The sequence below is a fragment of the Aulostomus chinensis genome, chromosome 13 (assembly GCF_037954235.1).
Source record: "Aulostomus chinensis isolate RoL2024-O1b breed Wild chromosome 13, RoL_Achi_v1.0, whole genome shotgun sequence".
Taxonomy (NCBI): Eukaryota; Metazoa; Chordata; class Actinopteri; order Syngnathiformes; family Aulostomidae; genus Aulostomus; species Aulostomus chinensis.
The window spans coordinates 13982082-13999956 of record NC_141332.1 but is presented as its reverse complement, the minus strand read 5'-3'; the positions used below and the strand labels follow the sequence as shown (position 1 = coordinate 13999956).

Sequence of the window (17875 nt, the reverse complement as noted above, 5' to 3'; positions counted from 1 at the left end):
TCTCCCTCCTCTTGGTTCATTGTTTACCAGTCTGTTCAGTTTGTAAGTTAATATTTTTTGTGAGTCTGTGTTCATATCAATAATTTACGATTCAGCTCTCTGACTCCTGCCAAACTCTGTCTACATTTGGGTCCCACCTCCACAACACCAAACATGCTAGGGTTGAGCAGCAGTCAGTTTTAGTTTGGGAAAGATCTGCACCCAGATCTGATGAATCAATATGCTCTTGCTCTCTGTCATTACGGTCAAACGTCCAGAATTCAGATCATTCTCAAAAAGAACACTGGAAGAAGGTGCGTCATGGTCAAATTTGGTTGAAAATACGCTCTTCACATTTTGTTGTCATCCTGCAGTGCTTAAAACATTAAAGTTACTTACAGGATCCACACAAAATTCTACACATCCATGGATGCTATCACTGTAAAAAAAAAAAACAAAAAAACAAAAAAACTGTTCCATGTAATATTTCTTGAGAAAATTATGAAATGCCCTGGCTAGATATATTTTTAAAAAATGAACGGCTTCTTCCTTGGATCGCGCTCCTTCTCATTTCAGTGAGAATTCTATCCATCCACATGAAATCATCTCCTGGGCCCAAACCTTCAACCCACTCGCTCAGCCTCTGATTTCAGTAGCACAGACACCATCAGAAACCATCTCCAAACCAAATATCCCAGACTGTCCAAAAAGCATTCTTGTCTTCTCCTCCAAATAAACTGAGCGCACTCAAGCCTTCCCATATCAAGATATAAAGATGAGTTACTAATTGTCATTCCCTCGAAAATCAGTAACCCGAGGATGTGAGGCATTGGAGCTGAAGTCCATCTGCTGATGTCTGCTTGTCCGTCATTTAGAAGGAAATAGAAAGCAGGCTGCAAGGCAAGGAGGACACAGGAGGCTCCTAACTTCCATAAAACAGCCAGTAAAGCAACCACTGACGTTTTCTCAAATATGCTGTTAACCAGTCACACCATGACCATACGGGTCACTTTAGGTTGTTGTTGTGCCATTTTAAGCGCCCACTATTGTTCTTTTCACTCAGTTCATTCATGAACGCAATTAATCTGTCTGAATTTCACTCTCTCAGCACAAGTTTGTTGCAGTTTGAGAGCCGAGCTGGCAGCTTTACTGGCAGCCAATCCCATTTCTTGGCAACCTCTGACACTTCTTTTGATCTTTTTAACGCCTTCCTTCAACCAAAAGGTCGACAGTATTTTGTGATTCAAGTTCTCACAAATAGGACACAAGATATAATCTCTACTCCTGCCAAATGAACCACGCTGATCAATCTGCTGTGGCGAGCAGCTGCAAGAAGCGTTTTAATCTAGCTGTTGGACAATAACCAGACTCACCTTTTTTTTGTTGTCCGAGAAGCATTTGTTGTTAATTGTGTCCACACATATGGCACCATTCCCACACAGGCCCAATTTACTGCCTCTTGTTTCAAATGAATCATAATACAAAAAGATACTTGAAATTTCTGCGTGATTATAAATACCTTCATAAACCTGCAGTCAGTCACTGGGAGAAACAATAAAACATGTAGACATCGAAACAAGAGTGAGCGCGCACACACACACACACACACACACACACACACACTCAGCTAATTGCTCTTTTACATTACAACTTAAACTGCTTACAGTCCTGAACAAATCTAAAATGAGAGCACTTATGAAAACACGTTTCCTGTGTTTATTGCTTTAAAATGGTCATAAATGGATGTTATATATGCTTTAAGTATTCTTCCTGTGGCGATAGCTTGCGTAGAGGTAGCTGCAAGCTTCCTGTCTGATTTATTATAGTTCTAAAAACAAATACAAGCCCGGGGGGTGTTGGCTCCATCGTGGGTCTCTGTCTCCCCAAAGCTGGCTCACCCCCGTCTCCTCCAGGTGGGAGAGCAGGAAGCCTTCCCCCTGCCTGCCCGCTAGGTGAGAGGTTGAGCTTTGCACCAGCCGGTAAATACCAGCAGACCGCTTACGGACTTGATGTGGTACTGTTAAACATTATGCCACTGAGGAGAGGGCATAGAATAGATTTGAAATGGAAACATGGAACTTTTAAATAGCTCTGACACGGAGAAGAAATCCTCTTAACTGAGTTCAGGGGAGATAAAGTCCAGATATGAGAGAATCCAATATGGAGCTTCTGCATTAAGGCTAATAGATTTATAGCAGATGTCACACCTAAAAGAAGTAGTCTACTCTGAGAATTTGTGCGGGAAAATATCAGATAAAAAAGTAGTTCTGGTATCATAACGTAGTATACGTGCAATTACAGAGCCAAATGTATGCACATCTGGGCAATCCCACACTCCGTTGTTATTTTATAGTGTACAGATGGATTTGGGGCCAAGCTGGAGCTGGAAGCATTTCCTGGGGGTCAAATAAAATCTCCAAATGTATTTCAAGTTTATCATTTGATAGAGAGCCACATTTTCCCAGACTCTTTACCAATTAATCTCCTCTTGCTAGGTCTGTAAATCAACCTTCCAGACTTTGATAGTGAGTGATGGACACTTTTGGAACTTCTTGTGCATATGGGATACAAAACCTTCACATTTGGGTCAAGTAATTGAGAAGTTGATGTATGGGAAGATCTATTTTTCCACAACGGATCTCAGCTGTAAATAAAGGAAATAGGAAGCTGGTGTTTAAGTATAGTTTTTCCAGAGTTTTAGAAAAGACTTTAAACATTCATAGCTGCTAATATGGGAAAGACACTGCACGTCATATTTAGACAAGAGGGGAACGACTAAAGGCTTACACTTAAGGCTGATGATCTGTACGCCATTTTGCATCCCAATCATCAAATTTTACAGTCTGCTGCCATGTTTGAATAGAATGAAACGTAATAGGAGGGAATGTTTCCTGGCCATGCTTACGAGACAAACCACAGAGCAAAACTTCATCCAGTTTGTAAGGAGTGACTACCTTCAATCAGGAGCCTGGCGTCTTTCGCTCCTGGGAGAGCCACTTCTCTAGAGGCCGAAGCATTAAAGATGTATAGTGTAACTCAAAGTTCGGTTTGCCAAATCCTCCTGATTGTTTACTCTGGCTAAGAGTTGTATTTTTCAGCCTTGGTCATTCCCTGTTCTAAACAAATGTAGAAACCAGGCCCTGTAACTTGTTCCAATAAAAGGGGGGGGGGGGTGAATATAAGACCACGCTAGAAACAAAGTTCATCTATACTGCCAGCCGATATTCCACAACTGAAACATTCCCCTCAATGCTTGACAAACATTTTTATAATCAATGTGTTAATATGATGGACCTTTGAGATAATCTGATCATTTAGTTTAGGATAAAAAGGCTTTTTATCAGCCTGAGAAGGTTATGAATAATTAAAGATAAAAAAAAATCTCCCTGAACTGCAGCAGTTCACCTGTTACATCACCCAAAAGTAGCGAACCATCATCTGCATACAGTGAAATATAATTACATATAGTTCCTGTCACTGCAAGATTTTTCAAGAGAAATAAGAACGTTAGCGGAGAGAAGTATGAGTGAATACATGAGCAGAAGGACTGGTTTATCAAATTGAGGTGTTTTTTTTTTAAAACCACACCGAAAAAAGGGTTTCTCATCAATCAAATGCCTTTTCTGCATCAATGGATATTTCTGATCGAGGGATCGAGTTAAATTAGAGACAGATGTCATCTAAGAATCTTCTCCTCTGCTGCGAATCTATTTTTCATCAAATTTTGTTTGATGTGGGTGTACCAATCTGGCAATAACTGGGTCTAATCCAGGTGCTGGAATTTGGGAAAACAGATTTAAATCAGAAGTCAACAGTGGTCTACAGCTGACACAGTACTTGGTGTCACACAGAGCATATTTTCAGCAATGATCCAAAATCCCATTTGCTGTTGGTGGGCGGAAGCCCCGGTGATGCTAACTTCCACGTCAGCGTTCAGACGCATGGTCCCAGCACCCTATTAGAGGAGCTTTCCTGGAAGGGCTCCTGAGAGTTGAATGAAAAATGTAAAGCATTTAAGGGCCAAAGTCCGGCCTGGATGTGAGGTTTCCCCTTTTTTTCTGCCTTTTCTCATTTATTTTAGTCATTGAGTGATTTCGTCTAATGTTATTTTGTAATCTTACTTGATAATCTGATCCTCTAAAGTACTCGGCAGGGTTAATTCCCAGAAGAAATAACTAATCGCTTCTGAAGTGTAATTTTCTTCACTTTGATATTATTTTTGATAAAATCTTTTAAATAGTTGAGTGGCTACACCAGCATGGAGGACTGCATCCAACTGTGGCACCCCCCCAAACACACACACACACACACACACACACACACACACACACACACACACACACACACAAAAACCCCACCCCATATTATACAAACGTTGAAGTTTCCAAATCCTGCACTTTTCACTTCCATAATTCAGAATCCAACTCGCTCAACTCCTCATGCATTTGCTGGTAATCAAATGCAGCTGAGATACGACAACATTGGACTCCTTGTGAAAATTTCACATCCCTGCGTTCCGGTGGAAAAAAACAGATTTTTTTCTTCTAATTTTTCAAGGGGAGAAAAGAAAAGGATAATTGTCGATTAGCTGAAATATTTCAAGGTATCAGCAAAAAAAAAAAAAACAGCAAACATTAACTTTTCAAAACTGTCATTTAAGTGTGTGATGAGAGTGTGTTGTAGTACTGGCTCCTGCAGCAGTGTCTAAGTATTATTACTGCTGTCTCTGCCTGCTATTTAGTTCTGGGCCTGTGTCCAAGTGTAGGCAGACTGAGTGCCCCCTACCTGGATGAGACCTGTTAAACAGCTTTTAAATGCAAACTACAGCGATGACAATACACTCCCCTCACATAGGACACATACAACACTCACATGGTCCCAATTAGCCCGGCACCATAAAGGTGTCCATGTGTAATCAATGTGTGTGTACGCTCGTGTGTAAGCATTCGGCTTGTGTGTGTGTGTGAGAGAGAGAGAGAGAGAGAGAGAGAGAGAGAGAGAGAGAGAGAGAGAGAGAGAGAGAGAGAGAGAGAGAGAGAGAGAGAGAGAGAGAGAGAGAGAGAGTGCATGTTGAGATGTTGAGGGAACAAGCGGGTGTTAATTGCAAACACCTGAGGCTCGTAAGGCGTCCCAGTGCTGCTTCATCTGAGGGGACACCAGAGATAAATGTCCTCCTATTTACCGACGGCATGTCTCTGCTACATCCTGCAGTGTCTAAACCACAAGGACTCTTCTTTAAATACTGGACATTTTGGATCAGAGGGGTCGTTCAGTGAGGAGTGTAAACGATAAAACCAGCATTATCAGTGTGAAGCCTGCTGCGGTAGTGCTGCCCCCTGTTGGGCCCCGGGGGTTATGTATGCTGAAAGGTGAGCACCCTGATGTGGAGGGCCAGACATTCATGGTAGAAATGCCACTCGTGCTGCTTCTGATAGTGTGTCTCTCACACACATACGGGCAGAAATGCTTTGGCCTATGATCCTGCAGATGAGACTCAGGTTTCAGATGCTAAGAGTTGGTGCTAAAGGGAGAAGAGAGTCTCCCCTTACAGTGTCGTGTTGAGAGAGGTGCCTCTGTCGGCCCCTCAAAGACTCAGGGACAGAAACACACACCCAACATGCAGCAGCTAAGGAGCGTAGGGACCGTGGGCTCTACACACGTATGCAAACGGGTTCAGAAAAAAAAGGCAAAATACATGGATAAAACACTGCCTAGGCGCCCCAGCAGATACACATAACCCACCAGTTAATGGACAGAGAAAATAAGAAAAAAAGCTAATCAGTTTTTTAAAAAGAAACACATTTTCTGGAGAAATGCTAACAACTGTATATTGAGCAATCACATTGTCAAGCCATGAAAACAGGACACGTCCACAGGCATTTTGTTACATCGAAGCCACAATAAACAAAATAGCCCTTTGTTTCACCCAAAACAAAACACCATATTTAAAGGCCAGAAACTGTAGAGGGAGAGAGAGAACTTTAAATAGAGTAAGGAGTCCTTGTGGAGGGATTGTATTTCAATCCTTAAACCACTTGATTACACAGCAGTCGAGCAAAATTGACAGGAAAATTGGATGCAGCATGTGATACAATAATAGGTTCTAATAAAGTAGTTGCAATAAAATGCAAGCATATCAGCAAGCACAGATCAGACCACGGTGTTAGGAAGGCACGGATGATTCTGATGGCATTTCTAAATCATTCGGTTGCCTCCGAACTGAAAGTGGGATGACAGCAGAGTACATGAACAGTATCAGTGGTTTTTGGCTCTGCTGAATAAAGCTCAAACAACAAATGCAGCTCCACCGACCTGCCAGACAGAGCCAGCAAGCTCACTTGGCAAAGCAGACTTCAGACTGGAAAGCAGAATGCGTTGACAGCAAGCCAGAAATTCCACTTGTGAACGTTTTCACCTGTTCTTGTTGTTGCAGCAAGGCTATTCACACTCAGACACAAAGAGAGAGAGAGAGAGAGAGAGAGAGAGAGAGAGGGAGGGAGAGGGGGGGGGCTAAGGGAGGAAATTCCTCAAATCTGCAGATAAGCATCTCCAAAACTTGACTTCTGCTCTTTTGTCCTTCAACAAGAATAAATGTTCGAGCAAGAAATGTGTGCTAGCCGTTAACCTTTCTCCAGGAGTGATGGCATAATTCCACGTGAGTTGCACATTCTGGCATGTCATGAATGCCAGCTTCAATAAAACACATCCTGCCTCGGCATCAGAGATACTTTGCATTGGTACCTTAGGTACCTCTTCATAGGTAAAACAGAGGAGGAGGATAATCAAAGACAGCTGAGCGATGGGTCACGATCTCTGATGCTCAGAGTGTCTCTGTCATTGCAGCTGCCACTCAGAATGAATGAAGCATCTTTCCTTAATTCCCTGGTATAATGGGAGGGGTTTTGTGTGTGTGTGTGTGTGTGTGTGTGTGTGTGTGTGTAAGGGGTGAAGGGTGTGTGTGTAACATGATGTGGATCACACACTGTTCTCCACCTAATCACAAGCCCTGTAATGAACACCACAAGCCAAACTTCTTGGCACCACTTTCCTCCGTCTATTAAAGTGACCCCCCACCCCCAACCCCATCCCCTACCCCCAGCAACACGAGGCTGCTGGTCACACACTGGACGTCCCAACCTCTACTGTCACACTCCACAGCCCACTCAAGCTTCTTCAGAAAAAAGAAACATAAACTCTTAAAAGTTTTTCAGGGGGCTGGCGGGACAGGGCGGCGAGTTTCACAAGTGGTCAGTGACGCAGAGACATGCCGGGGTCATGTGGGATGTGTTTCTGGAGCACACATACCTGGAGGACAGGAGCACTCTTGGCCAACATCCCGAGTTGTCCGCAGCTTTGGCATCAGCAGCGCCACTTTCTGCGTACGCACACACACACACACACACAGAGGAATGCCCAGTGTAAAATAAAAACCCTCAGTTGAGGTAAATACATTCTCAATGCAAATATGAGACATAATTGGAGCTTTATTCAGAGTGTTTTGTGGGCAACACAGAAGGAAAAATGTCTAAACAAATATATTAAATTGGAAGCACTCAGCCAACTGTCACGGCAAGAAATGGGATTAAAATTATCTACTACCAGCAATTAGGAGATCTTTCTGCCATCACATGCAACTCTAGAATGAAGAGCTTCCTTGATTTATTTTCCATTTGATAAAATTATAGGTTACTGTCTATCATGCCACCCTATAAAGATATTTAACTGCAAACTAATTGGCCAGCTGCAAGTCTGCTTGATCCCTTAGGTCAAGTATTAAACGAGAACTCATCTGGGGGGGGGGGGGAATAATTAGGGTGCAATTACCAAAAAATGCCAAGCCTGTGAGTTTACACTGCACATGTTCCGTGGTATTACGCACGCTTTACGCACAGGCGAGTAAGGCGTCTGCCAGCGCACTGTACGTGTTTATCAGGACGTGTTCATTAAATCCAAAACCGAGTACATGTACCTCTTCCACCAGCCTCCCCACCGAGGTGCTGAGCTCAGGAATCAGGGTCCCATCCTCGTTTAGAAAAGCTCTGTGCGGCGGTTGGAAGACGGAAGCTTTGTCCATCTGCATCTGGAGCCGGTGCTCCAGCTGGTAGGTCTTGAAGCTCATCAGGAGACACACGGTGATGGAGCTCAGAGACAACAGCAAACACAGAACGATGGGGAAACCTGGGAGCCACCGCTGGACCACGGACTTCGGCGCACACTGGCACACCGGCTTACTCTCCCCGACGGAGTCGCTCGACGTATCCATGCTGAAATCCTGCTTCCAAGTTCTTCAGGTCAAAATTAAAGTGAACTCAAGTGTACTAGTGTCTGTGGTGTAACTGGCTGCAGGCTCTATGTGAAGAATAAACAGCGCACTTAACGCATCCTCCAGCTTCAGTCCACCAGGAGTTGGGTTCTGTCTTAAATTAGTCCTGGAACCAGCAGCAGCAGCAGCAGCAGCAGCGGTGCGCACCGGGTTTATGCCAAGAACAGATGGAAGCGATCTGGAGCTGAACCAGGGTGGAAGCAGGTCCTCACGAGCGGGCAGGTCGCCGTGTATCCTACGGGGGAGAATCCTGCATGCATGTGCAAGTGCAACTACTTGTGGGTCCAATTGTTTGGCTCAATGTTGCTGCATGTTCAACTGGTGGAGATGCGCCCGCCCTGCTGACCACGTGGGAGGCTGCGGATCGACAGCTGAGATCGTGGAACCTCAGCACACCAACCTGGATCCAACACCGGGGTTTCATACACGTTACCGGCATTTTTCCACGATTTTGAGGAAAATGTCATGAATGTGCGTTCTCCGAAATGACTTTTTGGCATTGAACGTGGTTTGATACTAGAAAATTGTGTACAAATCAATATTAATCACAATAGCTGTGATTTTTTTCTCCCTCTCAATCTGAACTACTCAGATATTTATCAGGGGAAATTCCGTTATTTTTCCAAGAAACGATAGTTCCATGAATCGACCATGTTTATCGTGACCGTATGAACTGACTCCTCTTCCAGCGGAGTTTCTGTGCAGATGGACAATGAGAGCTGCGTGATGACCGGCAGACCGTTTGGCCTTGCCTGATAAATTCAAAACAGTCCAGTTGACTGAGTGATATTTTAGTCAGAGTTCCAGCTGCTCAATCTTTTCTTCCAAAGAAATGAGGAAAATACAAGTTGGGAGTCTTTCAGACGTCATCTTCAATTGTGAATATAACCAATGTGCGGGTCCAAGTCAGGGGAGAGGGATTAACATTAATTTGCAGGTCGAAGTATTTAAAGTGCATCCACCTAAAACAAACTGCCCTGTATGGCGTCGTCTCTTCGGGACTGTTTGGAGGCGGTACCGACTTGACTCGTGGACTGATATTTTGTTTTATTTAATGAGCCGTCGAGTGTTTGACGAGTGATGAAAAAAGAAAAGAAAAAATCTCTGATTAGCCTCAATATGCCTGCTTCAATTGTGCTTTGTCACGTGCCTACAGATTCCCACGTTTTAAGTCTTTCCGTTTATCTTTGTCATCCGTCTGACATATTGACTGTTTCCATTCAGTAGAGTGGCTGATTTATCAAGTCCAGACAATCTCGCTGCGCAGATCGACGTCAGCCACCGCTCAGCTCTATACTGCCCTCCAGTGGATTTAGTGGGCTACTGCATCGCAAGAACCCATCGACAAAACACGTTGTCAAATTTTCACGTTTATTGAGAAAAAGTACATGAAACTGCAAAAGTTTGTGGCAGTCAATGAAAAAAAACAACGTATGAACGCATTTAATGTACAAGGATTTACTGCCTGCAATTTTTTTTTTTTTTACAAATATAATGCTGCTGCTTGGAGACATTTTGCAAAGTATAGGACATGGACAAAAAAAAACCACCAATCATGAATAAAATTAAACAGCTCTACTGGAGTATACTCAGAAACTACAATTTAAATTACAATAGTAAATAAATAGAAGTTCAGAGTGAGGATTCATTACACCAACACACTTTACAGACAAAAAGATGAATGAATGACACCAAGAAGCACACTGGCCAAGGACAGGACGCAGCGAAGCAGGGCAGCTGACTGATACAGTCAGGTTCAGTTCAAGTTCTCCTCTCCTGGAGAGTCAGGAAGAGCTAAGGCTAGACTCAGCACCGTGATGCTGATGGTGACAGCAGAGCCCCGGGGTCACGCATCCCGCTGCTCGGTCTTTTTGCTGGTGCTGCTACTCCTGCTGTTGCTCTTGTGGTAGCAGGAGAAGAAGGCGTGTGCGAGGGCCTGGTCTAGACTCAGCCGCTTCGCTGGGTCGTACTCTAGCATCTTCTCGATGAGTTCAAACAGCTGCTGGTGATCCTCACCTTGAGACACCATGTAATTCTGTTGAGGGAGGAGCAAGGCAGCATGATTAAATGGAGTTATCTAACAATCAGTGAACCAACAGTTTAAACAGATGCGGCCTCTGAATCATCACTTTAAACTAGGACTGAGGCGCCAACTCACTGTAGGCTTATTAGTTCCATCATAATTTATCTCAGACACTTGCCTGTTATAACTAAGCAGGAGGAGAACAACCGGCCCTCCAGGAACTCCACACTTACATCTGTTGGATAACACTTAGCTAACATATTTGAGTCATTTTGTGCCCAGTTGGTACTTGCTTACATAATAGAGGAGTTCCGTTGTCATGGTTATGACACTTCTGCAGCATGAGAGTGAAGCCCCACATATAAACATGAGTTTAAGACGGTGTGTGTCAGGAACACAGCTACTTCCTCCTCTCCCTTAGTTTTGGATCAATATCTCAGGCTTGCCTCTGTCCCCACAGACATCATGCTTCAAGGTAATGTGCCGTTGCCCCCCCAAATACATTTGTAATCTTACAACATGCAAGAACTGCGTTTGTGTGTATCCTTACCCTGAGGGGTCTGCAGTGTTTCCTGACGTATCTCCCAGCAGAGCTGTGAACATCCCAGTCCAGCCTGCTACGGCGGACATATCGCTGCTTCCTAAACACACAATTATGCATAATGAGGGTTTTTTTCTGGTAACCAATCAAGACAAATTCACTCCACAGAACAGGTCTCTTACTTGGTTTTCTCCAGGAGGCTTGTAGGGATGGGGCCCAGGACCCTCTCCATCATAGCAAGGTGCTCCTTGCTGTCATGAGTCTATTGGAGAAAACAATTTCAACCCATGTGCCAAATGTTTCAGGGACAGAAAATACTAGCAACTAACTTGTGCTCTTTAGAGCTGCGTACCTGGAAAAGAGTTGCTCCAAGGTAGTACTCAATGAGGATGCAACCGACGCTCCAGATATCACAAGAATGATCCCAGCCCAGATCTGAGGGAGAAAAAATGTTTAACTCATTAAATGCACACTTGCACATCTATTTTAATGCCTCAATGCAGCATCTAGCAAACAGCAGCTTACCTAGAATGACTTCAGGAGCACGATAATGACGTGTTGACACAACAGATGTGTGGTGCTCATGTTCATATGTGGCGTTACCAAAGTCCACGATTTTCACATCTGGATTCCTCAGTGTTCGTTCATCCCGTTTCTGTGCATCAGACAAACAAAGACAGTCATGCTACCACTGGCACACTTCTTTGGCTCCAGTTAAAAGACTTAGACTAAAAGATAAGACATCTTTACCTTTTTAGGGTTGTATTCCATGTCATAGTCTGAATTAATAAAGAGAATATTCTCTGGCTTCAGGTCTGTGTGTGTCAGCTTGTGTTTATGCAGAACTGAAAACAAAGACAACCGTAGGTTAGTTGTGAGTCAAGATGCTTTGAAAGAGAAAACTAAACTGCAGGTCTTCTGCATATGCGTGACTTAACTCACATCTAACAGCTCGGATGATCTGGTATGCCATGTGCCTGATGTGGTCCACAGAGAAAGGCTGGAAGTTGTTCTCCTTAAGGAAATCGTAGGTGCTGAGGCCCAGCAGCTCAAAAGCGATGCAGACATGGCCGTGATATTCAAACCAGTCCCGCATGTACACACACGCACTAGCATGAAGAGAGGAACATTTACAAATTCTGTATGGTAAAATTGTGTATCTTCTGCGAGAGCAGACATCTGTAGGTACTTACTATCTTCCATGAGAATCAAGGGACTTCAAGTGCTTAAGCACCTCTACCTCAGACAGAGCTGCCTCACGGTAGCGATCTATGTTTTTAATGATCTTCAGAGCCACTCGAGCTCCGTCTCTGCAACACAATCATGATGCGAAAAACAATCAAGAGGCAATACAAGGGAGAGGCAACTTACAGAGGGAACAAAACTAACAAAAAGGAAACTAACTGCACTTTTTTCTGGGGAGATACAATACATCAATACTGCAAATTGTCACGATTCTTTCTATTGTGGTAGCAAATTGTCTCTGAATATATCAATTATTACACTCCTTGTATCGCAATACCAAGGATAATGGTAGACATAGTAACAGCACTGTATCTTGAATTGGTGTTGATTCTCACCCCTACCATTTTCATATACTTACTTTTCATGATCAATGCATTCAACGACCTTCCCAAAGGCACCCTCTCCTAGAGTACACACAATTTCATCTACAGAAAATAGAAAGAATAAGTTAGAAACAGCATTGACTATGTGAAACACTGCCCTGTGGCTGCTTCACTCTTCTGTTAAGCTACACTACAATAACTTCATAACACTGGAGTAAAACTATGCTACATATGTTAAACTGACAAGCAATATCTAACCAAAAACATTTAAGTGTACTGGCCTGTACATCAGTCTCTATATAATGTTTGGAAATTAAAAACCACACAACATGAGTGTGAGAGAGAAAGTGAACATCAGTAGAAAAAAAAGGTATATATTCTATACATCTCGCTCTCAGCATGTCTCCACTGTGATAGATGAGGTGACCCTCGTCATCATCCTCAACACTCCTGGATCTTTTCCTGCGGGGATGGCTCCTCCTCTGCACCCGGAACCGCCGCAATCCGCCACCACATCAATAACCCATCAGTCAGCCAGCACCAGGCCACCACAACGCGACATCGTCATTCATTCAACCAGGCCAAGGGGGGGAGGTGTAGGGGTGGATAGATTCGGCCCGTTCAGTAACACCGCCAGGCGAATGGACGGAGCAGCAAATTCAAATTCAGCCCCATCAGAGAAATTGGGCGCCAGCCACCACATAGTGTGTGTTACAGAAGAAAAACATGGCAACAAGATTTTCAGATGAGAGACTTTCTCAGTAGCACAGGAAAAAAAACTGAACTTGAGTGATACTTCTGGCTACATGTATTCTTCCAATACAGCTTAATTTTTTTTACTGCCCACTAAGACTTCAGCACCAATACTAGGTCCACGTTACTCTTTCAAATCTATTAACCTACAACATCCCTTAAATTTCTGACCCCTAATCCCCTACTTGTCATTAATGGAAATCTTAATGTTGAAGAGTAGGATACAAAGAGACATGTGTTAAGCATTGGCTAGACACAGATGATAATGACTCTTTAATTAATGGTACGGACAAAAGAAAAGAAGAAGTTTCCCATACCGAGGAGGACCTGCGACGAGAACGGCTGCGTCTGTGCCTTCTGTCTCTGGGCCTGCTTCTCCGGCTTCGCCCACTCCGACCACTGCGTCCACTACGCCCAGATGATTTGCTGTAATGGTGCCAATCAAGGTCTCTTTCCTTGCAGGTGGCTTCACGACTGTCCTCTCCATAACCCATGTCCCAACTGCGGTCTTGGGTCTGTCTATCTCGAGAGTCAAGCCTGTGGTTCAAACTCCGGGTCTCCAGAAAGAGGCTACAAAAATAAATGGAGTAAATAATTACTAATGGCCTAAAACTACCAAACTTGTCAGGGGCTGAGAAAAAGAGAGTGATCTGTACCGAGAACCTAAGCTGTGACGCTGCCATTATCCTATCAATCTGACTTATCCAATGAAGAAATGGGGGAGGATGGTGTCATATGAGCCCCCCCCCAATCTTTTTATTATTATATTTTATCAGCAATGGTCCTTCAGTATTTCAGGAGTGGTGTGTACTCCCCTGGGGTACTTCACAGGGAATATAAAGGGATTTCTAAGAGCAATTCTATATTTCACCCTCACCCAGTCTAACCCTTAAAAGACATTTCTGTGTGTCACTGTGTGTAGCCGTAATCAAAAAACCTTAAGACTGTCTAATCATTCACTGTGACTAAACAATTCAAAGGTCTCATGGTTATTTACCCCTCATGAGTCTTGTTGTGATGGTGGGTTCTTCTGTACTTGTTTTCTCTTTCGCTGCTCTGTGAATCTCGTCTCCTTCGCTTACGACACTCCATTCTCTCTTCCCAGCTATATTCGTCAAGCCAGACACCCGGAGAATATGCACGCTTGGAATGGCGCATCTAAATAGAATGTACAGACTCATACATCAATGAACAATTAAAGCTTCAGCTACAATGATATTACTTACAATACAACTAACTGGTTCATTCAATGCGACCCTAATCACAAGTTGATTTGATAGTTCACATTATTAAGGAGAGACAGAGTTTGAAAGAACAAACAAATACCTATATGTTGAAGGCCAACAAGCAGGGATTTGGCTAATGTTGAGGTCTGACTCTAATCTTGGTTCCCTATGTTCAGCTTTGATCTTGAGGGTTCTTGTGGTATCTTAGCTTCCTCCAGTTAGTGAGTGACTGGGTGTGTGGCCTCAAATTAAAAACAAAGAAATAATAATAATAATTATAATGATGATGAAATAATAACCTCATTAATGCCAACATATTTATTCTCCGACAGGGATGATAATATACTCGATATAAAGTCCGGACTTGAGTTGTAGTTCATAAAACTGAGTTAAATATGCATTTCGTCAATGACAGAAATCACACTGAGAAGTTGATATGCAATTTAAAATTACTGCAACTGGCTAGTTACAATAAAAAAAAAATTTACTCGATCTGAAAGTGTGCGGTTAACTGACCAACGTCGTAACACAAGGCCGAGTTATTTGTGCAGCCATGCTAAATGCATCCTCAGACATTTAACTCCGACGAAAATGTCCACCCACCGATCATGATCGTACTAACATCTGGATAGGTCTATTAAACGTACAAATAAGTCAACTGATTTGAGGCCTGCATCTCAGGGCGAAGTGCGTCGTTTGTTGACTTGTTTTCGGCCTTCAGGGCCTTGAAGCGTGAGACAGCTATTAGCATTTTAATAGCCACTTCTAAAACCTCGGGAGAAAAAAAAATAACCTTACAAAAAAACCCTTCGTATTATATCTACCATTTAGGTAAGTTTTGAGTACAAACTATACAAAATCAGTCTCGGTTTGCGAATTTAAAATAAGAGGAAATCAAGAGTCGTAAAGCGTAAGCGCGTATTTAGCCAAGGCTTTCACGGCTAAACATCCGCCATGTTGGCCGAGCGTCGAATTATGAAGAAGCTAACTGGCTAAATTTAGCCCACGTCAACGAGGTAGCTGTAGTAAACAAAATTAAGCAAAACTTCCAAACTATCCGGTAACTTGACTTACCTTCCTTAAAAGGCTTCGAGTCGCGAGAGTTAAAACAACTACGTGAAAATGTGACTTTAAAAAAAGGAGAATATCTCGAACTATTTGTCTTCAAAGATGGCGAGTATCCTTTCCGTCGACAGAACCGTCTCTAAGAGAAAAAATAAATGACGCGCACTAAAAACGCCCACCGCCCCAACGTCATGACGTAACCTCTTTTGTTCCCCTGAGTTTAGCCTCGCAGGTATGCAGTTCCTCATAATGTTAAGGTTTGACTGCGGAAAGGCTGTTATGTGCAATATACTCCAGTCAACATTGCTACCGCTCGTCTTATCCAGTACTTTGTCATGAAAAAAATAAAATGTACCAACTCCTGCGTTTGTATGTTTCAGTCGATTTATTTTCTTTATTCGTCAACGATGAATGAATCAAGTGTTCTGCGTCCTTTTACGCCTTAAATCATCATATGTATTTAAGTGTGACGCAAGAGATTTGTGGAACTCGTCCAACGAAACACCGTTTTACTCACAGTCGTGTTTTTAAATAATGAATTAATCATATATGTGGCATAACCAGACTATATGCTCAGCTACAAAAATGCATTTAATCCAAGGTGTTCAAACTACATTTCCATCAATTTCCTGTTACTATAAAGTGATAATTGGGCTCAAATGTCACGCACAATTGCATAGCAAACGCTTCAATACATACGCCGAGTTTGATGGCGATCAGAATGAAATGTCGCTTTGTTTCTACTGCGTTATGTTACAAAGTTGAAGTTTAAATGATATTACACAATCTCGACTTCGATAAATGAAGCAGCAGTGTGAGACATGAAGAAATGTATCTTGAGAACGTATGAAAATAAATCCCTCCCTCCTCCCGCCCTCCCTCTAAGAGATGTTCACTGACAGACTGAGATCGGGGTTTACTAATTCCTTCTTTTCTCCGCGTTGTGCTTTCTGGGTAAACATGTCGGCGCCCTGTCTCGAGCTGTGAGGAAATGTACTTTTTACTGCACTTGACCGCTGAGACACTGACACGGGGACACTAGGAGATTTCACGAGTCAGAAAATGTCGGAAAACACCCAGAAGAAGATCACCTCTGCCGGGAAGCAGCTCAACCGAGTGGTTATATATGAAATGTTGATGGAGAATTTCGACAGGCTACCTGAAGTTGATCAGAAATTCTTCACCTACGGCCCCATGTATTTGGCGGGGAATGCTTCACTCGTGGGGCTCATAGCCAACAGCTTGTACCGAAGAGCCCTGAACGTCAGGGAGGCGAAATTCACCGCCAGCATACCGATGGCCGTACTGCCCTTCCTGGGGTCCTACACCCTGTATGCCGCCTTCGTGTCCACCCCGCTCATGGGGGGTGACCTCAACTGTCCCATCTGCGCCCCGATGCGTGGTGCTCTTGTCGGTGTGGTCAGCGGTGGATTGTATCCCATCCTCCTGGCCTTACCTGTCAATTTAGGCCTTGCATCCCGGTACTCCACCGCACCCATGCCAGAGAAGGGAAATGTCGGCCGGCACCTGTTTGACCTCTCCAGGCCCATCTTAAAGAAGATGCGAGCAGTTCTGCTCATCCAGGCTGTTTTCGGCACCTACCTCGGGACCAAGCATTTTGAGACGTACAGAAAACTGATCAGTATGACCTAAAGCCAGGGTGGAGAGGAATTCAAAGAGGACAAAAAAATATGTTGAAATAAAATATTCTGATTCTTTTGCATTCTGTTGCAGTTGCGTGATTTGTGGGGGTGTGTGACGTAGCATTCATAGGGAATATAGTTAAAATGAATGACATAAGGCCTCATTAAGGAAATGTTCTGATGCATAAAAGTGGTTGTATGAACCTGTGGACCCTTTTTACTCTCAATTTAGTTCCCCTGATGGTTAGCAAAGCCTGATGACCATTGAAACATAATCCTAACATCTCCCTCTCATAACATTAAAATATTTGCAAGCCTGGATGATTATCAGTACATGATAGATAAAAGGGAATTAAAAAAAAAAAAAAGCTTATAGGTTTTGCTTCCTGCCTGTAAGTCTAAACTGAGAGTTTAAAACAGGAAGAAAATGTGAATTTTTGCAGAAGATCCAACAGTCTTCAAAATAATCATGTGTCTTTTTTATAATTAAACATTGTAAGAGGATTAAGATAAGATTTAGACCAATTTAGATAAGGATTGTTTTGTACAGCACCAATTTTAGTAATCATTTAATAACCATAATCATATGAAGCATGACCCAGCATTCAAAATGTGATTTACCACTTTGTACTTCTTTTGCATGTATTTCATTTTAAATCCATCCATTTTCTACCACTTATCCTGTTAAAGGTCATGGGGGGTGGAGCCTATCCCAGCGGCTACGGGTGAGAGGCAGGGTTCACCCTGTCAGGTC

General features: G+C 43.1%; 3 protein-coding genes across 5 annotated transcripts in view; 1 reads left to right on the top strand and 2 right to left on the bottom strand.

Moving 5' to 3' along the window:
• LOC147250995 (uncharacterized) overlaps positions 1-8590 on the bottom strand; it is a 119868-nt gene extending 111278 nt beyond the window's left edge. The window contains exons 1-2 of the mRNA XM_086221479.1: positions 7949-8590; positions 7285-7354 (exon numbers count right to left, since the gene is read on the bottom strand). Coding sequence (XP_086077605.1) covers positions 7285-7354; positions 7949-8242 — 364 coding nt within the window. The 5' untranslated portion in view covers positions 8243-8590. The remainder of the gene's footprint in view (positions 1-7284; positions 7355-7948) is intronic.
• A 1062-nt stretch (positions 8591-9652) lies between these two features.
• clk4a (CDC-like kinase 4a) lies at positions 9653-15625 on the bottom strand. 3 transcript variants are annotated; one of them, XM_086221475.1, is made up of 14 exons: positions 15488-15625; positions 14514-14655; positions 14185-14345; positions 13505-13757; positions 12820-12916; positions 12470-12536; positions 12060-12176; positions 11809-11975; positions 11617-11711; positions 11392-11521; positions 11219-11301; positions 11049-11128; positions 10876-10966; positions 9653-10337 (listed from the first exon to the last, which is right to left on the bottom strand). In XM_086221475.1, the coding sequence occupies exons 3-14, from the start codon at positions 14343-14345 to the stop codon at positions 10149-10151; spliced, it is 1530 nt and encodes a 509-aa protein (XP_086077601.1). In that variant the 5' UTR covers positions 14514-14655; positions 15488-15625; the 3' UTR covers positions 9653-10148. The 3 variants fall into 3 exon arrangements, with proteins under 3 accessions (XP_086077601.1, XP_086077602.1, XP_086077603.1); XM_086221476.1 differs by lacking the exon at positions 14514-14655; XM_086221477.1 differs by lacking the exons at positions 12820-12916; positions 14185-14345; positions 14514-14655; positions 15488-15625 and having other exon boundaries at positions 13505-13581.
• Positions 15626-16377: 752 nt separating this feature from the next.
• Positions 16378-17197, top strand: tmem126a (transmembrane protein 126A). The gene has a single exon (XM_086221478.1). The coding sequence runs from the start codon at positions 16541-16543 to the stop codon at positions 17129-17131; it is 591 nt and encodes a 196-aa protein (XP_086077604.1). The 5' UTR covers positions 16378-16540; the 3' UTR covers positions 17132-17197.
• Positions 17198-17875: the final 678 nt, after the last annotated feature.

Bases quoted from the DNA above. Each gene is read 5' to 3' on its own strand.
- clk4a (XM_086221475.1), bottom strand. From the start codon at position 14,345: ATGCGCCATTCCAAGCGTGCATATTCTCCGGGTGTCTGGCTTGACGAA. The intron at 11,129-11,218 runs GTACGCAGCTCT...TTTCTCCAATAG, and splicing joins TTGGAGCAACTCTTTTCCAG to ACTCATGACAGCAAGGAGCA. The intron at 10,967-11,048 runs GTAAGAGACCTG...TTGTGTGTTTAG, and splicing joins AGCCTCCTGGAGAAAACCAA to GAAGCAGCGATATGTCCGCC.
- tmem126a (XM_086221478.1), top strand. From the start codon at position 16,541: ATGTCGGAAAACACCCAGAAGAAGATCACCTCTGCCGGGAAGCAGCTC.